This window comes from Miscanthus floridulus, chromosome 3, assembly GCF_019320115.1.
Source record: "Miscanthus floridulus cultivar M001 chromosome 3, ASM1932011v1, whole genome shotgun sequence".
Lineage (NCBI taxonomy): Eukaryota > Viridiplantae > Streptophyta > Magnoliopsida > Poales > Poaceae > Miscanthus > Miscanthus floridulus.
In genome coordinates, this window is record NC_089582.1 from 130,158,107 (window position 1) to 130,180,801 (window position 22,695).

The 22,695-nt window shown below is 46.8% G+C and overlaps 1 protein-coding gene and 1 pseudogene across 2 annotated transcripts; one reads left to right on the plus strand and one right to left on the minus strand.

Annotated features, from left to right (window-relative positions):
* Window positions 1-513: 513 nt before the first annotated feature.
* LOC136546937 (DNA-directed RNA polymerases IV and V subunit 4-like) lies at window positions 514-4,591 on the plus strand (annotated as a pseudogene).
* Window positions 4,592-14,830: 10,239 nt separating this feature from the next.
* On the minus strand, window positions 14,831-16,952 carry LOC136546938 (cyclin-D6-1-like). 2 transcript variants are annotated; one of them, XM_066538892.1, is made up of 6 exons: window positions 16,595-16,952; window positions 16,397-16,489; window positions 16,198-16,296; window positions 15,878-16,085; window positions 15,648-15,769; window positions 14,831-15,260 (listed from the first exon to the last, which is right to left on the minus strand). In XM_066538892.1, the coding sequence occupies exons 1-6, from the start codon at window positions 16,790-16,792 to the stop codon at window positions 15,045-15,047; spliced, it is 936 nt and encodes a 311-aa protein (XP_066394989.1). In that variant the 5' UTR covers window positions 16,793-16,952; the 3' UTR covers window positions 14,831-15,044. The 2 variants fall into 2 exon arrangements, with proteins under 2 accessions (XP_066394989.1, XP_066394988.1); XM_066538891.1 differs by having other exon boundaries at window positions 15,639-15,769; window positions 16,595-16,951.
* Window positions 16,953-22,695: the final 5,743 nt, after the last annotated feature.

Sequence of the window (22,695 nt, forward strand, 5' to 3'; positions counted from 1 at the left end):
AGGTATTAAATGAAGAGGGCAGGGGCAATGATGTCATTTCACGTGTCCATGCTAACTAGGCTCCACAGTGGCTAATGGGCAAAAAAAATTGTGTTGCTAAAACTTTTTTCTCATAGTAATTCTGTAAGGTCTATTCTAATAATCATACCCTTTAGGTCACAAAAAGAGTGCAACTATGGGTTGAGTGTCAATTAAAGTGATTCACGTTTAATCAAATTTCTAATAAATAATATTCACGTTTATGGCTCAAATCAGTTTATTATAAAATATATTTTATAATCAATTTAATGATATTTATTTGATATCATAAATATTGATACTTAAGATACTAAAACTTGACAATTGTTTAAAAACATGTCAATTGCTATAATTGTTTTTTTTTTTACGGAGTGAGTATCTGAAGAGGCACCATTCTTAATAATTGCAATGCAAAAGGTTAGATTATCCCTGAAATTTGTAACCCCGTTCACCACTTGCTTCTCTTTCCCCCGTCTCTCTCTCGTAGAGTCGTAGGTCGTGGCGCAAGTGGACGACCGCCGCCGCCGCCGCCCTGTGCCACGTGGCCGGGTTAGCCTCGTCGGTTCCTTCACCAGGTCTTCGCCGGGCTCTTACCCGTCGACGAACACCTACCTGTTATGCGCATCTCTTCTCTTCACTTACTGTTGTGCTTGTGCGAAACCAAAGCAACCGAACCCTAGCTTCTATTTGTTTTTTTACGGGTCTGATTAGATAAGTTAATATATGTATTATACGCCTAACAAATCCTATTTATTTGCAAAAGTTACGGGAGGACATGTGTACTTGTCCTTTACTGGTTTCCCCCTGGGTACACTATTTGCTATGCAATTATGTGATGAATTTAAATATGAATTATGTAGGTTTTGAGATGCAGAACTTCTTACGCATATCCTTTGAATAAGAGTCTGGCAAGTTTGCCAATGGATCGAGTACCAAGTGGAAGGCGTAAGGGTTCTCTCAACCCAAGAGTTGTTGTGCTTGATTCATCAGATTCTGACTGAGAAGGTAACAGCACATTCAGTTTCCTTGATATAATTTTTGACATTTTATAACTCAAAAAATGCTCCCGCATCTGTATTTATGATTGAACTCTTGACATTTTAGACATATCATGTATGACATGTTTACTGTTCTGTTGCCTAAGGAAACTTCTAGGACATTCAGGAGAAAAAAATAATACCTCACATGATTGTAATGATCATTGTTTGGGTCTTTTGATTCCAATATACCATGGCAATGCCCGTCAGCTTTTCTTGGTAGGCTTCATATAGTTGATATATTACTAAGGAAAACCTGGTGGCAGATGAATAAATACCATTTTCTAACTGCCGTTTGGTTTTTATTTGCAGTCTACACATTCACTCTCTAGTCGTTGACACCAATTAAGTGTCAACATGCATATCATTTTGATTGGAAAGCATACTACGAAAAACTCTTGAGTCTTGAGTCATGATTGATAGGTGCAGTGTGCATGACAGATTCCACGTGATAACAATCAAACTTCATATATGCTGTGCTTCTTCGGTATTTTGATAAGAGCAAAATAAGGAACCCCATTACATCAAGATAATTCTAAAATCTATAATGTAGCTGAATGTTACTGCACATGAATAATGTAACGCATGGTTGATACCTGCAGCACTCATATAGTGCCTCCTGTTTCTAGGTTTCGTAGAAGAGCTTACTCCAGTTCACTCCAAGGCTTCATCTGAGAGCCTAAAAACTGATGGAAAGCCTTCATCCTTTTCTAAAGGTATGCATGCACAATGTTACTACACATCATCCTCTTCAAAATGTACTTAAATATTCATGCTAGAGATCAGGATATTTACCTCTTCTGTTGTTACATCTCTCTCACTTGTTATATTCTCAGTGTTAATCTATATTTATCTCCCTTCTTAGGAGAGGCAAGCAAAGGAAAGGCATATAGTGGTGACAAAGGTGGAAAGGGTTCTGCATCCAATACAATGCAAATCCGATGCAGAATCGAAGTTGGAGCTTGGTCCGTTCCCTTCAGTGAAATTTTCAAAATGCAGCTATTTTGATGCTAATTACTCAATCTTCTATTGCTGAAATTGACTATTATGATGGGGGGCTAAGATTTTCAACCTCATTTGAAGGCCATTATAGACTCAAACTGTAGCAGCCTATTTGTGAAAAGAAGGCCAACTTATGTGTTGTGGTATTTTCCTTGGTGCATTTTGGTGCCTCAACACATTCGGGAGACTTTGGGACCTCAAAACAGCACCCATGCTGCTTGGCTTTGGGAGTTCTTCGACCTTGAGAACTAAGCTTAGGGAGAATTTGTACTGGGAATAGACTGTCTTTCCTCACTGTATCTTTAGAATCAAGCATTGATTCTACAAGGACTAGACAGTGGTTTATGAGAAATTTGGAATCTGTCCTTATTTGTTGCCTCCAATGTATCTTTATTGGATTAATTTCTCTACTGGTCTTGTGACTTTTCTCGCATAATTTTCCACTTAAATAATCTTGCCACTCCCATTTGTATATACTGTGATTCTTGATCTTAAATTGGTCACTTTGCTTGCTACTTAAACCATGTAGAGATGGGCATGGTGTATTCTCACGTCTTGTTAATGGGCGTGCTTAGAGTTCGACATTCTGCCATTCATGGGATCATGTTTCTGCAGTCAGCTTATTCTTGCAAATATCTATTTCAGAAGCCTCAGATAATGGGTGGGTGTTGTTGATTAGCAACTTGCTTGTTGATAGATGTGTGCACAACATAGGGCATCCAGTAAAATGCATTTGAGAATTTTGCTATATATTTGTGTTGTTCCACCATGTATTTAGCGCTCAAATGTCATCGTAAGTGGTATATGGTTATGTAAAATGCTTTGTGTAAATTCTGAAATGCACAACAATCTGATTTCCATGAGCCCTTCTCTAAATGAAACGTGTAAGCTAATCCTGCGAGTTTCTCATGCAATGGCATGTGTGGAAAAAATCTTATTGCTCTTATAATTGGTTGCAGATATCCCACCAAATTGTAGAATGCTAATGAACTGTGAAGGAGCTGAACTCTTGCAAGATCAAAATTCCTGAGTAAGAATGTTTCATATCTATCATTTCTTCTAGCCTACTAATCATTTTCTGTGCTACGTTCACATCTCTGAGCTCTTTGGCTAGTTTACTCTATCCTGTTGATTCTGTAGGTCATTTGACAAAGCTTTCCAATATGCAAAATATGGAAATCATTTGACCACTGCAAACTCTGCAAAACAAGCCCTGGAGTATCCTAATATTTTGTTTAGACTAGAAACACTAGAACTTGCATCTATTTTGAGTTACATTATTTTATCAAGCTAGCATCTTATCCATGATTCAGTTCTGTTCCTTAGCTAGTTGCTGGAGTTCTCTAAAAAATTGCGGGGTCGATGATGGTGAGGTTTGTTACTTAGTTTCTTGTTCCTTTCCTTAAATTTTCGATGTCACACACCGCAGCCTCATCTCACTCAACCGTTGTGGTGTGCTTGCAACAGATATGCATGATAGCAAACATCGGACCTGAGACCATTGAAGAGATTTATGCACTAGTGCCATCTCTCAAAGTCAGCCTCTTGTCACTTCCAATACTTTGGTGTTTTGAACACCACATCTAATGCTTCCATGACGAAAATTTGTGGTCCAGGCCAATAGGTCACTAACCGAAGGTCCAATTACTGAGGTTCTTGCTGCTGTCGCTGACATAAAAGCTGCCAATTGAATCTCCAACGGAACTAGGCAGGTATAGTAATACCCTTGATACAGATACTTGAATTAACACCTCTATCCTTGATTGTACAGCTTTCTTACTGGCCTCAATTACCTCCGGAATCTGAAGCAGCCATGTTGCTGATCAAGGAACGCTGAATCTGCAAATTAACAGGCCCGTTGATGTTTTCGATGTTCTGCTTAATCGAGTTGTGCTGTGTATGTAAAACCGTGGCGTGTGCCGAATGCTCTCTAGGATATCCTAATGGATGAACTGCAGATTCGGTAAGCTAGTTTACTCAGAACTGCGATGTACCGTCTGCAATCTGTGGGTACTAGATTGAAAACAGTGAAGATGTTGACTTACTGCCATATGTTGGTTCGTGCTTCTCGACCTGTGGTTTTCATGTTTGCCATCCAATTCAAGTAAAGGAAGCGTGCAACGCGTGCAATAGATCCATGTGACTCAAAAGCATCATCTAGTTCTATGCTTAATTAATAATTAGATTCAATGTGTGCGCTCGGCTTGTCTGTGTGGGAGGTAGCAGCGCAGGCTGTGCAGGGAGTGGAAGGTCTGAAGACATAAGGTAAAGGGCCAACGTTTTCGACCTCAGCCAAGGAGCTCAATCGGCGTCCATGGCAAGGGGATCAGGGGAGGGGAGACGAAGGAAGAAGAAACAGAGGACAACAAAGAGTGGCTATCCAAGAAGGCGGCGAACTGGCTGGCAGTGAGCAGTTAAATTTCCGCGTGCTGACAACACTGGATGGAGGTGGCTGGCTGCCATTTTCTGTCTCACTTGCAGGCAGACCGAAATTGCAGGCTGTCGGAGAAGAACTGATGCTGTTGGATCTTGGATGCAGCATGATGCCCATACAGACTCCTCTGATTACTTGTTCCCCCTTCCTGGTGCTGTATAGTATTAAACAGCAAAATGATACATAGAATGCCACAAATGCTCTTTCAGACGATGAGATACTGACATGTATTTTTTTTTCGAACAAACAAATGTTCACCGAGTGCATGGTACCTGCCTGTAGCAAGATCTGCATGCCTCACTGGTCACCGGATCTCGAAGAGGACACAACCGAGCCTGCACTGCTCCATGCATGAGCGTGACAGCATACGAGTGCAGTACGAAAAACATCAGACGGAAACTCATCTCAACTGCCTCACTGTCATTGGTCATGTACGTGCAGTGTGACGGCATTTGACTTCAATTCCTCGTGCCTTGGCTCCAGTCTCAGTTCTGACACAGTGACACTTCATCAGCAGTTATACTGATGTCAAACAGGCCAGGACTCTGCAGCCTCTCTCGTTTCAGTTTCAGTAGCGGTAACTAGACACGCTCTTTCAATGTAGCAATAGTATCGCCCGTACCAAGCAGTAAAAATTCGGGCATGCTTTTTTTCCTGACACACACATATGACATTTTTACAGTGCAGAATGTAGGATATTTTCAGAGAACAGAAAAGAAATCCAAGGAGAAGCGTGCAAATTTTAAGACTCCCAACGAAACGGTACTGCAAACACTATCAGAACCAGTTTGTACTTGGATTGGCATCTTTATACTATGCGTGGCCAGTTGGTGACTTCACTTTAGAATATATCAAGTACATTGGTACACGAACATTTGATTTTTGTGTCTGTTGATTGAGCAGCTGCTAAATTAATTGTTAATCAAGCAGGTCTTATCAGTTCATCTCTGCCCAATGGCCAATGATGAATACGTATATACATCGTCCATGAGGAGTTTGGACAACGTTCATGTGCTTCTCCTGCAGTGTTATGCTGAGCTGAGGCGCATCTGACTTGGAAAACCTCGTGCCTTGTTCAGAGTCCAGTGTCACTTGATGAGCAGGAGCAGAGAGCAGTTACACTGATGTCAAGCAAGCCAGGACTCTGCAGCCCACCTTGTTTTGGACACAGCAATAAGACATCACACGGGGCCGGGCACGTTCTTTCATCGCAAGGCTGTACTACTGCGTATACCAAGCACTGTAAAATTTGGACTCGTAACCGCGCGCGCATTGGCATATATATCCTGTACTGTATATAACAAGTACGAAATTTTCAGAGGTAGAGGTAAGCGGCATGGAATCCAAGAAGAAGTATGCAAAGTTTAGGGCTCGCAAATAGACGGTCCTTGGAAACACCATCACACCGGTTTGTACAACAGATCTAAGCGCAAGGATGGGATATGTCATCACTTGGAGTATCTACAGCCTGTTCGTTTGGCTAGAACAGTATTTTTCTCTCACACAAATCAGCCAACATTACTTCTTCATAAATCAGCCAACCGAACATGTTGCTAGTGCATTGATCCTGGTGTTGCACTGCCACTGGCATGCTAGCCAAATGCCCAAACAGGTGTTAATTAAAATTCTTCATCAGTTCATCACAAACTCAATGATAGAACGCAAAAGTTGGCATCATCGCTAATTTGGAGTTTGGGAACCATATTATTCTCGGAGTAATAACCAAATATACTAGTGTTAGTAGTATCGATTTTGGCTTAAAAAATTCATCCCAGGTCAAAGCAATCACAACTATATGGGCGCATATAAGAAAAAGGATCGTGTTCGTACTTAGCATGCAGTGCGTATAGATCGCAGTTCACAGGCGCCTGCATGCAAGAAACCCCACAATCTGAGCGGCAGGCTGGAGGTAACGTGAGAACAATGTGGCTGCCTATGATGCCAATTGCTAGCTCTCTCGTCCCTCTTGTCCCCATGGCTGGATCAACAGTGGCCCATCTGCGCGCGGCATGGGCGTACTACGTGCTCTAGTCCGTGGTGACTGGTGAGGCAGGCGGCCTCATCGACGCAGCTCCTGGCATTTCCCATGTCCAATCTGCAGTGCTGCCTGCACACATCGATCGATCTTTAGATCGGCAGATCGATGAGATCCTCTGTATAAATTTATAGCAACACTAACCATGCATGTGGCCTGCATGCATTATTTCCGCCTAGCTAGCTAGGAGTACGAGGTACCGGTAAGGGTGTGGTCTCATCTACTCCCCTGTCTGTACCTCAGGCGCAGGGTAAAACCGTAGTACGTACGTAAAAAAAAGGGACTATGGCGATTGACAGGTGGCGAAGCCTCGTAGTAAAATGGACGATCACGATAACAAGTGGCAAAACCTTGGAGTGAAAGTCGGGCATGCAACACAGCACAACATGAGATAGATCTACCCGCGAGGCCGCGACCGCGACATGCATGAGAGCTGCTGAATTCCATGCGCACGGTTACTTAGGTGTGTGTCAATATATATATGTATGATGCTTGCTGCAGAACGCACGCAAGCAGCTCGGAGAAGGAAGATCATCAGGAACATCGATCCACGAGGAACGAACGGCAGAGGCATATGCTCGCATGAACCTGGCGTACGCGCGTCCGGCCGGCACGAGAAACTGCTGCACGGCGCGGCATGGGCGCATGGCCCGCTACGGCGGACTGCCACCGCGCCTGCGCGCACGTACGCGTCGTAGGCGTAGCGTAGGTCGGCCTGCCGTAGTAGGAGTTGGCGGGTTGCGTTGCCCCTTGCCCACGCTCGAGCGCTGCGGCGGTGGCGGTGGCGGTGGCCATCCACCGTACCCCACGCGCGGCCGGTCCGTCCTACCCCCGGCTGCCGCCTGCCCTACGACCGCCGATCGAGCCGAACTGCACGAACGCACAGGCCGCCGCGCCGCGCGCACGCTCCTTGTCTCGCAGACAAAAACACAGGGCTCGCGCGAGCGTGGGCACGGAGGGGAGGCCACTTGTTGGCCACCACTACCAGCCCACCACAGCACGTAGTGGCACGTGCTGGGCGAGGGCGCAGCGGGCCTCCCCTCCACGCCCACACCACGTACGTACGCGCCTCGTGACTCTTGAGACAGAGATCGATCGAGCCGGCGTGGCCAGGGCGCGGTGTCGTCGTGACGGCACAGATCGATCTCATCTCATCTGCGCGTGATTTCAGCTCGTCCGGCCGTTCGGTTCCCGTGTCCCGTCCCGTCCCGTCAGATGCAGCGAAGAAGAAACAACTACTACGCGCGGGATTCACTGTCCCGTCCCGCGCAAGCAGGCAGGGCAGGGCAGGGCAGAATCCACACGTACAAAACGACCTTTGCCTGTACGTACCCGCCGGCCAGTGACCAGGTTTCGCTGCAGTTTCCACATCGATCTACTGCGTCCTGCAGAGAGAGAGAGAGAGAGAGAGAGAGAGAGAGAGAGAGAGAGAGAGAGAGAGAGAGACACACACACACACACATGTACTAATGTGGTATGTGGAGATGGCATCAATTCCCGTTTCAGACGTGCCAGTGCGGTACGTCAGGATACTAATGAAGCTACGCTAATTTTCGGCTAATGGCGTACTCCTACGTGCTGAATGGATGCTAGCAGGGGCATCTTGGTCCATCCATCCTAAATCCTATGTACTAATGCTTTGCCACTGCATCGATCAGCAAGTGCTGACAAAAACAGTGCGGAGCGGAAAGCCGTGACGACGGGGTCTGGACGCCTGGTTTGGTTGCCGTTGGGTTCCCAAAGTCCTTGGAAGGTGCCCAAAAGTCTTTTCTCTGCGACTGAATGTGCATTGGTGTCCGACTGTCCACCTCACTCACTCACTGCCGGCCTTGGACTTCATTGGGCGCCACACCTCTCCTCGCCTTTTGTTTTCAATTCCTCTCAGTTTCTTCGAAGTCAGAGACCAAAGAGCAACCAAAGCCTAAACTTGTGTACTTTTGACGGCACTTGCGCTAGGCGTGTACAGTAGGCTGTAAACAAAGCACGGCTACCTTAGCTGATGGGCTGTCAATAGCGTGCTTTGCTTGTACGTTGTTTTATCTGTAGACATTTGGGCATCCTAGCTAGGACTAGGAGGCTTATTATTAGAATATCTACCTGTGGCAGAGATCAAACGACATGAATCAAATCAACCGTACCCAAATTATTGGTAAATATAGCATGTCCTATATCTAGACAGAATTGACATGTCGACAGTCATGGTGACAAGCTAGCTATATGAACGACATTATGGCCATGACAAAACAACTCAGGATCTTTGAAGGGATATGCATGCATGGTATATAAAGAGAGTAGGACCAAACAAGGTAAACATTACAACCTGTAGGAGTCCATCGACTTTATGACGAATTTTCTGGGACTATACATGCACACTCCATATAGTCCATCATGTCCACTCCAACCCATTGCCTAGAAAAAGCATAGCGTCGACTCGACACAAACCACCTTTTGCTTCTAGTGTGTGTACCCTGCTTTTGGGGCTCAGCACTAATGATGGTGGCATCCTAGAGTAGTGGATTAAAGAAGAGGAGGTTGAAGAAAGCAAAGCTCTCATGCTATACCAAGTATATATAGTCATAAAGCCTTCGTGCCAAGGCCCATGCATGCATGCATGCAAATAAAAGGTCGGTGGTCACGCCATGGCGGCGAAGGCATAGATTTTGATTTTTGCAGGGATCGAAGTCTAGTTAATGCCGTCAAGACATTCATATTGACCTCATCGAGGCGGGTTAGTGCTTGGCCATACTTGACAGTAGGAGTAGTTTACAGTCCACAGCTCAGATCTCTAGCGTAAGTGAAACATAAACAAGCATACGCTTTTTACATTCACTACTTGCCCTAGTGGGGTTCTTGTTCAGTTTCTGGTACTGTTGCACTGTGTACGTGTTGTTAGGATGACAGCCCCACTCTTGGTGCGACATGTATGAAAAAGTCTACACTAGACCAAATGGTTCACTTTCACATGCATTGTGGTCCAGAGAGGCAGAGAGGGGTATGGTTTGTAATGCACTTAAACTTTTTTATCTCCTCGTGCTTCATTTGTCATCTATTTTCACGAGCAAACACTCTAAACACGCTGAGATACAAAACTAGCTACGATCCATAGTGGGAGCAAGTGCGGCGCTCTGAGCCTCTGACATCGCTTTCTTCCTTGTTTTTCTTTTGTATGAATTTTGCTTGCCTCGATTTTCAAATACACGTACAGTGTTTGGTTCGAGGAATCAACCCATTCTAGATGGGATAATGTATTATGAGTCCATTTTTTAAATTTAGCGGAATAACTTCATTAGTCATATTAATAATAATTATTAGGTTGTGAGGAATGAATTGGTGGTGTATAACTTGTTAATTTCGCACAGCGCTTAGCAGCAGTTATGCATCGATTTTCCTCAATAGAGGATAATACAAGCAATGATGCAAACCAGGCGCTTACAAATGTACTCAGACACCCGAGCAAGAAGCTGATGCTTGGAGCAGCATGAAGCGTCCAGACGCTTCAATTTTGCATACAAAACGTTGAAGGTGGAGTTGGGATCGCAGTGTCACTATATATGGATGCTTATTCTTAAACGGGCTCTTACAACAATTAAAGTCTTTAACTATGTTGTCCATTGAAGACTTAGGCTCCTACATAGGTGTTTATTTATTATGTCACCTTGAGCACCTATTTAACAGTCTGTTTTGGGACTGCTCCATAAACTATGCTTCGTAAACTTCATCGTGGAATAGCTTCACAAAAAATCTGAAGTTTCTGGAGCACCCCTTTAGGTATTCTCTCAATTCTACATTTTTTTTCCTAGAACGGAGTAATTTCGGGAGTTGCACTTGTTTGGCTGAAAAATATGAAGCAGAGAAAAAAAATGAAGTGGAACGGTTCCAAACGGGCTCTAAGTGTCATTACATAGTCTAACGCTCCAATGCCCCTAGAAAGAATCTATTGATCAAGATTATGTTATTAAAAACTATACATTTGGGGAAAAAAATACAAAAACGACTTGTTCTACTAATATATATAGTTCAAAATGGCAATATATGCAGTTTACAATAAACTGCACATATTACCATTGAACTACATATATATTAGTACAACAAGTCGTTTAAGTTATTAATTGCAATAGTTTTTAGAGTATGTACTGTAGTCTCCTAATTTAATCAGGGCTGCACGCAAGTCCAAACGAAAAATCAACTATCACCCTCATATTTTCGTTATATATTTTAGCTAGCGCCTAGCACTTACATGATCATATAGTGTTGTACCTCCCGTTATATATTATAGTCAAGAAGAAGAACCCAAACAGTAAGCTCACGTGTTTTACTGGGAAGTTTTAATATTGTCCCATTTAAATCTCGGCACCGGTCCTACTGCATTCAATAATTGTAATGTAGCTAGCAGCATGTTCGGTTGGCTGGTTCGTATCATTACTGAATCGTGAAAAAGTAATTTACTATCGTTTACGACGAGCCACGGCTAAACGGACTGCCCGCGCTCTGGTCCTGTGCTACCCGCTCCCGCTAAGCTATGGCTCCTGCCTTCTGCCGCGCTACTCCTGCGGCCTGCGGCACCAGCCTTTACGCGGCGCGGGGTGTGCAGTGGCCGACACATGCGCGAGCCGTTTGCGCCGTCGTCGGCCCCGCTGCTCCTGCTCGCGTGCTCCACGCCCCGCTGCTGCGGCCGCTGCCCGCGTGCACTGACTGTACCGGGCTTCGTCGCTTGGCTAGCGGCTACCGCCGTATAGGTTATAGGCGCTGTGCTGTGCGTGCGCTCTGCCGCGCCCGGCCACGTACGGTGCACATGGATCGCGCCAGCAGGCAGCGACCACGCCGGTGACGAACCTGAACCACGCACACAACGAACAGAGTAAAAACATGGTGACGAGACGAACCAAGAGGCATTTGTGCATGCATGCAGACAGCCTTGGTCCTTGCTCCTAGTTACAATTAATGGCGACATTACATCGATGATTCATGGCATTGATAATCTGTACGTGACGGTGGCTCTAAAGGCACACCAGGGCCCTTTTAGGTAAGCCCAGCCTTTTGCTTTTGGCAGTCACGATTGAATTTGAACCATCAGTTTTTCTTTCTTTTATCTACGGAGTATCGATCAAACTCGACCTATCTCCTAGTTCAGTGGTTTATGGCCTCTTTGGCACGGCTTATGCCAGCTTCGGCTTCATCTATTTTGCATAAATCGAGGCACCGTAGCGCGAAGCCGTTTTGTAAGCCGGAATTAAAATGAACTAGAAGCCGGGAAAAGCCAATTTTTCTGGTTTCACTGGCTTTGGCTTCACCAGTGAAGCTGTTTTGGATCAGACGTGCCAAAGGGGGCTTTAGTATCCCAAATTCCCAATCCAGTCCAGATTGCTCACCACGTCCCCGGGCGTGGGACCAAAACTTTGACGTAAAATAAGGCTGCTACTCGCCTGCGTGTCATCTTCCGCTCTTAGAGCAAGGTTAATCACATGGGCTGATGTTGGTTGGCCAATCTATCACCTCACTCATATAGTAACTAGCCCGCCGATGGTCTACTTATTTGTCTCACAAAATTTCTTTGTTCTTATCAATAGACTGTAAAATTACGGTCGGCTTCTCTTCTCCCTTCTCCATTCTCCCCACCATGTCAGCATATAGCTTTCTCTCTTCTCCGTTCTCCCCACCATGTCAGCATATAGCTCATCCACGGTCTCTTAGCCCGTGTTTAGTTCCAAAAAAAAAATTCCCAAAAAGTGCTACAGTAGCCATCACATCGAATCTTGCGATATGTGCATGGAGCATTAAATATAGACGAAAAAAAACTAATTGTACAGTTTGGTTGGAAATCGCGAGACGAACGTTTTGAGCCTAATTAGTCCATGATTGAACACTAATTACCAAATAAAAACGAAAGTGCTACAATAGCCAAATTTCAACTTTCCACCCAACTAAACACGCACTTATTATACATGCTCATCATTGCAGCAAAAGGTTGCCCTCTAGTCTAGCTCAAAACCGAAGAGAGAAACTTCTTTTTTGCAATCCTTGCACATTACTAGCTCGTCCTACACACAAGTAATGTCATGTTTCCGTCGGGCACATAGTTGTCGACCAGCGTAGAGAAGAAGGGGAGCAAGCATGCAAGCCGTTGCCGGCGGCAAGCGAAATGGATGGCACTCAAGTGACCCTGTCCCTTCACGTCAACATTGCTACGACATTTCGGGTGCGAAAAAAGGAGCATGCTAGAAAGCTACACGCATATAGCGCCATAGGACGCCGCAGCAATGCATGCAGCTAGCGGCACTCATGGTGTCACGCACGAGGGTATGTAGTAACGTCGTCGTAGCATATATATCTTCAAGGAGCAGTCTCGTCAATCGTCATAAAAGGGGAGAAAGAAAGAGGCGTACGTTGAAGGAAGAAGCTTTACTACGGTCTGTATGTATATGGTACAATTATTCACTTCCTATCCACTATCTGTTAGAACACATCGCCACCACAGTCCAAGGCTTCCTACACACACAAAAAAGCAACAAAACGGTTAATCCTTACGCTATTTCCATAAATCAGTTCTATGCAGTTGCAGGAAAATTCCTTAGATCCTTACATTATTTATATTTAGACCGAATGAATTAATCTCACACCGTTTCTTGCGTTTCAAAAGCTCTCATTTGTTAATCTCTCGCATAGCTTGGCCTTTTTTTTTTTGATGATGTGGACCCTCATCGCCGGCTCAAATACATTACTATACTTGCTCTTAGATCACTGGTATTGGTTGTTTCTTTTACGTAATATCAAAACTATAGATATTTTGTTAGAATAGCCCAGCTATGACTGTTTTAGGTCGACCTCCTTCGGCGCCCGGTAGAAACGCGTTGTCTGTATTGTTTAAACTCTTCTTCTTAATACAATAAGACGCAAATATGTTGCATATTCAAGAAAAAAAAATCACGGGTACTAGGTTCGTCTCTAGTAGACGCGACATAAACATCTTCTGTTCTAGTGCCTGTGTGCCAGTGATTAAGCATTATCCACCACACTAACAGGAAATCCAGCTTAAAAGTCCATGGAATTAATTTCTATAGCTCCAAGAAATTTTGGATATGGAACTGGAGAAACGTTTCGAGCAATTAAATGATTCATTTTTTATATAATTTACACTAGATACAAACATTGAACAAATAAAATTGAAATTATAAATAATAGAGCCAATCTAATCTGGAAGCTAAAGCTGCACCAAAGGTGCCTAAGATCTTCGCAATTTCAGTCGCTTGAGATCTAGCATGTATATTTCTCACACCAAAAAAAACACCGTGTTGTTGCTAGACGCTTTTTTTGTCTCTTTGTTTATGCGATACACAGGGAAACATCGTGGCAGGGGAGTTTGAGGATGATACTCCACACTTCCGCCTTTCACCTACGTGAAATCAATTCACCGTGGACCCAAACAGCTTCCAGGCGAAGCAACCAACCGCCCGGGCCCACGCAACAGGATGTTTTCCACCGCCGCAGCCCGCATTCATGTGGTTCGTGCAGAGTACATCGACAACAACAAAGAAAACCGCAATACTTTAATACTAGTATACGCGTGTACGTAGTCATACAGTCGCCGTACGCTGCGCCCCACGTATGGACGTGAGGAGGCGTGTACAGCACCATGCAGGCCGCATGCACGAGGCGGGAACCACGAGCCAGGGGTGGACCGTGTTGACGCACCCGAGCGAGGGTGGCGATGTGGCCACGCGTCCACGTGGCCCGCATCCAGCGGCTTGCAACTGCCAGCCTGAAAAGGAAGCAAAGTACAAGGGTGCGCCCCTCTGCCCTGACACGTCGCTCTCCTGGCCCCGTCCTAACCCCGTTGACCACTGCCCTTTTGTGGTTTTGCGGGTTTTTCTTTTTTCCCCCCTTATAATAACGTCCAAAACACGTGAAATGACATATACCAACAGGGTCCAGCTCCTGTCGTTCTGGCTTTTCACAGGGATCGTTTGTTCTTTTTGACCATGGAAGAGATCTCAGGGATCGTTTTTAGAGAGACAAAACACAACAAAATATAATTAGCAAAGGTAAAGACAACATTAATGTAATAATGGCAAAGCAGAAAAATCATGGCAAAAATTCAACCGCATCATGAAAAATCATAATAAGAAAGCAGACGCAGAAGGGACCAGATCCATAGGTGAGACAAAGCAACATGCCAGCCTTTCGGTTTTATTTTCTGACATTTCACATCATTTCCCCCTCTTCCATCCCAATATGTTCATCCACCATCCTCACCTTCTTGAGCACCGCCGCAAAAATTACCATAACTAGGCTCGAAAAAAGACAAGCTAGGAAAAAAGGAACTACTAAATGACAGCCACCACCAACACCACTCCCACCAATTCTCCATCCCCGTCACTTTACCTCGAGAGGATTAAAGCAGAAGGAAAGAATTGAAAAAAGAAAAAAGGTAAAAAAAAATTGGAAAAGGAGCAGGGCTGCAGTAAAAATCTCCGACTCTTCGATCCAGCTGCGACAATGCCCGCTTGACTCGGTCAGCCGCCTACCCCCACTGCGATGGTGGGCCCATGCAGCGTTTCTTCGCGTCGCCGCCGCCGCCGTTGGTCGTCGATCCGATGGTCCAGTCGCTCTCCGAGGCGGAGCTGGCGCTGCGGTGGTGACCGAGCACCGTCACCGGCGTGTCCGCGCTCGCAGCGGCCTGCCTCGGCCCGACGCCGCACGCCGCCGCCAGCACCTCACCGCACTCCCGCAGCCTCTCCTGCGCAAGGGCAAACAGTTAGCACGAGAACCACCTGTTCCTACAGATCTCGCATTTCAGGAAATCATGAGGGGCCCGGCTGCAATTTGTCAAAATGATGAGATAGTTTACGATGATCGCATTGTTAATGCCGAAAGCGAGAAAACAACAGGGTTTTACTGGACGGTCAATTTGCCCCATTAGCTCCACTCCCCGAGGAAAACAGGTTAAAAAAAGATGAACAGCGGTAAATAACTGGAACACCAGAAGCGGCCAGTCCCAAAGGATCAGGACAATCGAATCCGTTTGACGTGGCAGGTGTAATTACGTGAATTAGTGACGATTAAAGGGCTAAATGGAAATAATAATAAACCGTATGGTTTACAAAATCATGCTCACGCTATTTACAAAGGGACAGGCGGCCACGCCGGCTTGGAACGCGGGGAGGTTCGCGGCGGCGACATCTCCGGTGGCTGCCAGCAGCGCCGACGCCGCCACCACGGAGGGCGAGAACTCCGCCATCTTCACCTCTGCAAAAGGCACAGCCACAAGAGTTCAGTACAACCACATGGAGACAATGTTGGGGTTCCTCTTGTCTCCGATGCCATGCCATGGCATTGGGCAGGCGGCGCACGTACCGGGCTGAGCGCGGAGGAGGAGGTCGACGGTGCGCGCCTTGACGGCGGCCACCTGCGGGGGATGCCGGGGCGGCGGGTAGCACGCGGAGAGGAAGAAGCCGAGGAAGGCGAACGGCGTGACGGAGCGCGCGCGCCACTCAAGCGCGCCCAGCACCCAGCGCTCCATGCGACGGACGGTCGCCGCGTCGAACATGAAGTCCTCGTCCCTCTGCAAAACAAGGCAACCGCAACACAAAAACACCGGCAATTTGGGCATTAATATCTAGAGCAACCGCTCACCAAATCGCAAGCAATAGGAACCAAAATCTATCTATTAGTACCTGGATGTGGTCGATGGAGAATGTTGCGACGCGCTGCATCTTGGCGGCGAGGGAGAGGCAGCTGAGGGCGAGCAGCCGTGGCCACGGCGGCTGCTCGCACTACATGGAACCAAAGGGGGATATATCAGATCGGACCGAATTTTCCAACAAATCGTAACAGAGAATACACCCCCATCTCTCACGAGTGACGAGTCCTCACCGCCAATTGCCGCTTGGAGAGGAAGCGATCCACGTAGTTGAGCGCGAGGTAGGCGACGCGCGGGTGCACGGCGAGCTCGCCGCCGAATCGCACCTGGACCGATCGAGGCCGATCGGGTCAAGGAACAGCGAAAATCCCAAACAGAGAACCCAGAGAGCAGCGAGAGCGAAGCGGCGGCGCGTGAGGGCGGCCCCGTACCTTGGAGATGAAGGCGACGGCGTCCCGGCGGGCGGCGGAGGCCGCGGCAGAGACGGAGGGCGCGTGGTGGCCCTCGGCGTCCAGGAGACTGGCGATCGGCTCGTCGGCGGGGCTGGTGAAGGGGTTCTCGAGGTCGAACTCGAACTCGTAGTCGTAGGCGGCGTCCTCCTCCTGCAGCTCCCACTCCTCCGTCGCCATGACCACGGCGGTGCCGCGCCCGCGCCCGCGCGAGGGGTGGAGAGGCAGCCCAGGCGAGCCGAGGAACACGCCAAGAAGCGCGAGCGGTGAGATTTATGCGGCGGGGGAAGCCACCATTGCTGCGGCGCAGTGCTACTGCTAGTACTAGCTCTGTCTGGTTGGGAGACGGCCTTTAATATCTAGGGGGCCGGGGACAATGCTACAAAAAGTTGGGGATTCGGGGTTCTTTTTGTAAAGATCGTGATCATGAGAAAAGCGAGAGAGGAGAGGAGGGAGAGAGGCAGGGTAGAAGAAAGCTTCGGTCCCCACCTGTCAGTGAGGTCAAATTGGGCCTCTGCGAGGCCTCTTGGCTCCATGCGTCTTTGACAGCTCAGGTCCAACACGCAAGAAAATGGCTATTTGTTGCTTGAAAACTGTTGGTGCTGATAGAAAAATAAAAGGTCTCAAATTACGCTTGGTCTCATTCCTCCGATCCTGTTTTTAATACGAAATGCCTCGTGCTACTTTTGCAGTTTTTGCTGATGTTTGCGCAGCTTTTATCTGAGGCCCGTACCACGGTACCATCGTAATTTAATTGCGCCCCTCACGTATTTTGTCATTGTCTACCTTCATCTCGTGTAGGAGTACTGTAATTTTGTTTTTTTTTTCTTTTCAGACGTAGTACTGTAATTTTGTTGACGAGGATACTCTGCACTACTCACTGATTTTGTATTGGATCCCGTAGCTTCCCGCGAATCTATATCTCCTATAAAAAACATATTTACCCTGTTTTAAGTTCTATATCACACCATGACGCGTTTTATGCCATCCGTTACCTCTGTACCTTTACCACATCAGTTTCGTCCAACGATATAATGGACAATCACAGCTTTGAAGAGTCATGAACAACTTTGCCACCCCAACTTCCATGCTCATTTGCAACATCATTTGCTTTGGGGGACCGAGCCTCAGCTGGGATGGTGAGCTCTCCTGGTGGTGGAGGCCACCAGTCCTGGTCTCGAGCTCTGCTCGGGTCAGTGATGTCCCACCGTGAGTTTTATTTCTATAAAATAAGGCCCAGTTTAGATTTGAAATATTTGATAAAATGAGTAATGTAGTATTTTCGTTGTTATTTGGTAATTAGTGTCCAATCATAGTCCAATTAGGCTTAAAAGATTCATCTCATGGATTTCGTCTAAACTGTGTAATTAGTTTTATTTTTTATTTATATTTAATACTTCATGCATGCGTCCAAAGATTTGATGTGACGGAGAATCTTGAAAAAATTAGCATTTTGGTGGTTACGAAACAGACCCTAATTTTATAGGTCCTGAACACTCGTATGGCGTTATAATGGGACTACGACGGGGTGTGGTTTTGGTGATTTCCACAAGGACGTTTGAAGTGTATAGGTTGTAGCTTCTAGAGGTGTGCGTGTGTGTGCTGATGTAAGTATGTTGTATTGAGTACAGATCCTACAACTTGTACACTAGGAGTCCAGGTGAAAAAAAAAACATCAAGGGCACCTCCTGGAACAGTGTCAGCTTAGCTAGCTCGAAACATGTATATGTCATTAAAGACACCTTGAAAGAGAGAGAAAGGGAGAATAACCAAGTCATCTCTTTGGACGTCCCAACAACCCGTTGAACGCTAGCTAAGGTGTGCAAAATAAAAACAAAAAAATCGCTAGCTGCACAGCTAAACCGATGTGGAAAGAGGGAGCAGAGACACTGCGGTTCATGGGAATCGTGTAAGCTCAGCTAGGAACCCGTCGCTAGCGAGTTGGTTTCTCGCGCCTCTCTCCTTCACGTCACAAAACTGCTAGCTCGGAGCAGCTTATTTTGGGAAGCCCTTATGCATGTGCTAGCCATGCTCAAAATATAATGGCCTAAGAGCCAAACTAAATGTCGAGTTTATAAATCCAGAGTCCCTAGTAGATCCGCTTTCTAGTAAAAGCTTAACTAAGTAGACGACATTGCAAACGACGTGTAACTCCTGGGCCGGCCCATATACCTAAACAAAAGGCCAGAAGAACGATCCAGTCTACAACCGGAAAGCCTCGCCAAAGAGGGAACGACGCTCGCTTCCGACTCCGACCCGCGTCTCCAACCGGAAGCCTAGCCAAGGAGGGGGCGACGCTCGCTTCTCGACTCCGCCCCGCGTCTTCGACCGGGAGCCTGGCCAGGGAGGGGACGACGCTCGCTCCCGACTCTGACCTACGTCTCTGGCCAGGAATATACCGAACCTCTGCTTACGGCTCTTGTCCGACCAGCGCGGTCGGAGCCGACTGGGAACGACCGAACGGGGACGCCTGCTCGGTGAGGACCCAGAAATCAGGCGGAGCAGATAAGGTAAGGCGCACAAGTCAACCGTAATACCGAGGACCGTACCCTGCACACCTATAGGACAGTACTGTCAGGCCATATCAGAAGGGTACTTTGTAACCTTCCAGACATGTCAGAACACGAACAGTGTTGTGGGTGCCGACATTTGTCCTATAGTATGGTAGGCACCAATATTTACCATACCAGAAGAACACGATGGAGCCAACCATATGCATCTGGGCGTCAACAGTATTGTGGGCACCGACAAACCACCTTGTACCCGACGACATGGGCAATAAGACTAGTAGCACACACACTCTTTCTCTCACCTGTAAAGCCATCCCCTTAACCTATAAAAAAGGATGCACTCTCTCCCAAAAGGAGACAGACAACAAAAACAACAAAACAACAGACAGATCACTCCGACTCACTCTTTGCTAAGCTTTAGACTTTCTAAAGCTACACAAAGCATACGTTCGAATACTTAGCGCACGTAGGAGCTTCTGTCACTCTCGGTCCTTCGATCTAGAGTCCGACCGGACCTCTAACACCCCCATCTTACTCCCACTCATTTGTAACCCCACTGAAAGGTCCTTGTGTGGTTTTTGGTAATTGAGTGACAACCTAGGTGGACTAATTGTGTTTATGTGAGATACACAGGTGATTAGTCCACAGGTACATATGTGAGCAACATATGCCATAAAGATGAAAATGGCTTGGAGATGTTGCAAAGCTCACACATGTGATGATAAAGGAGCTCATTGCAAATAAGACATGACATTGAGTCATGTGATCAAGGTGGAGAAGATCAAGACATGACTTGGCTTGATGGACCAGTTGCAAGCATGAAGGACAAGTTGGAGGCTTTGGAGCGATGGACAGCGTTGCGGTGAATCTTAAGCAAGACTTGGCGCCAATGGACGAAGGCAGCGGTGAAAAACAAATGAAGTCGAGATCAATGAATATGATCACGTGATGATATGAAGTGGATCATATCATTGTTGATCGTGTTAGTGCATGTGTTGCATCGACATTGGAGGAAATGGAATGGAATGCGCAAGGCAAAGGTATAACCTAGAGCATTTCATTTCACCGGTCATAGATGTGTAGAGAAGTTTATGATCAGGTTTAGGATAGATGGCCATACTATCAAGAGGGGCAAACTTGTTTGCATATCGGTCATCTAGTGCCACTCGAGTGATCTAACTTTGCATCGTCGCTAGGATTGAGTGGCGTGGCAAGTTGAGTGGCTAATCCTTTGGAAAATGATTGTGAAAATGCTAACACACATACACATGGTGGTGTACACTTGGTGATGTTGGCACATTTACAAAGGAGATGAAGTTGGAGTTGATGTGGATCAACTCAGTGAAGTAACGGAGGTCACTATAAGTGACCGGACGCTGGTCGTGTGGTGACCGGACGCTGGGGTCCTGCGTTCGGTTAGTAGGATCAGTAAGGCGCAGGCGTCGGTCTTCGATCGGACACTGAGTGGCTACGTCCAGTCGTGCTGACGTGGTAGCACAAAGAAGAGGAGAAGGACCGGACGCTGGTGCTGCGTCTGATCATGACCGACCGAACGCGTCCGATCGTGATTTCTCGCTTCTAGTACCTTACTAGAAGTGACCGGACGCTGGGGCCTGCGTCCGGTCATACACTGTGCTGCGTCCGGTCGCAACTTAACCGTTGAGATCGAGCGCTCAGTATTTGAAGTCGGGGATGATGTGGCAACCATCCGTTGACCGGACGCTGAGGTCCTGCGTCCGATCGATACGACCGAAGCGTCTAGTCATCCTAAATTTTGCCTAGCGAAGGGGTAATGGCTAGTTTAGCCCGTAGGGCTATAAATAGAAGGGGGTCTTGGCCATGGCTGGTGCTGAGCACCTCGGAAGACTTTGTGTCCATGCTTAAGAGTGCTTGAGAGCCCTCCATCTCACATATGCGTGATAGTGATCATCCGATTATGTGAGAGAATAATTCTAGTGCAATTGCATCATGAGGTTGCATCGAGTGGCACTAGGTGATCGAGTTGCAAGCCGACGGTGCTTGTTACTCTTAGAGGTTTCCACCTCCTAGATGGCTTGGTGGTGGTCTCTGTCGGAGCCCGCAAGAAGCTTGTGCGGTGCTTTGGAGAAGAGCTTTGTGAGGGGCATTGTGCTCGCCCCGCGGGAGCCACGAAGAGCAACTCTAGTTGAGCATGTCATTGAGTTACCCTCACTTTCGAGGTAGGTTCTTGCGGTGCCCAACGTGCGGGCTTGGCGGGTGATGCCAATTAGCCACCGAACCACCAAGTGGGCGGTCGACACAACGGGGACGTAGCGTGTTGGCAAGCACGTGAACCTCAGAAGAAAATCACCGTGTCAACCTTGTTCTTCCTATTGGTTTGCAATCTCTTTACACAAGCTTGTGATTACTTTTACATATATTGTGCTTGTGTAGTTGCTCTTGTAATTAGTTAGCTTGTGTAGCTCACTAGATTTTTTCCTGCTTGTATAGCATAGAAGTAGCTCCCTTGCATGGCTAATTTGGTTTGTGTAACCTTGTTAGTCACATTGCTTAGTTTGTGTAGCTAAGTATTTGCGCTCTCTAATTTGGCATTGGTTGCCTTGTTGTTGAGCATTGCTAGTGAGCTTAGTTGGCTTTGTGCTTTTGCTTACTAGCATGTGTAGGAGCTCCCTCATTGCTTGAAGTATTAGTGGCATAGGTTTATGTGACCTTGCTCTTAGAATTGATTAGGTGAGCTCTAGCTATCCTAGCACCTTAATTGCTTAATTAGGATCTTTGTAAGGTGCTAGAGAACATAGATAGAGGGTGTAGTCTTGGCTAGACCGGTAGTTTTAATTCCGCATTTGTTTCGGTAAGCCAACATGATTAATTTTAGAAAGGACTATTCACCCCTCTAGTCCGTCATCTCGACCTCACACCCACAGCAAACTTTGAGCACCTGGGCTCAGGAATAAAGTCACCGACTGACTCAAACTAGACATAGGATATGTTGCCTGAACCATTATAAACCCTGTATCATTGAGTGCTAGGCCATATCCGATCATAACGTATGGTAAAACGACACATATTTACTTGTTGGTCACTTTTTGCACCAACAGTTGGCACCGTCCATGGGGAGGACATCATACGTTCATGCTTTTGGTCATTGGATGGCCCAACTTTCCACCATCTTCAGCATGGCAGGCTCAAGCGATACGACTCACTTCAGCTCGCTGGAGTTTCCCATGCTCCCTCCTGTTGGGATGTGGGTTCCTCCCGTCTTCGAGCCATCCTAGGCCTTCCTCTTTGGAAGCCTAGACTTCGTCGCCGATCGGCTCGGCATGCTTCACCTCCGTGAGGAGGCACTTGTCCCGGTGCCCATTGGAGGAGGAGCGCCCTCCGTCGGCTCTAGGACACCTGACGACCTCAACGATGAGACGCCTACGCTCCGCTCTGAGCCCATGCTGAGCTCAAACCCCACTATGAGTAACGTACATATTATTCTTTACTCTCTATTCAATATCTTCTGCTGACTCTCTGAAGGGACCCCATTGTCCCCACCACGACCGCCATGCAACCGGTTCCCCTATGACTTTGCGTCCCCCGCGGATGCGT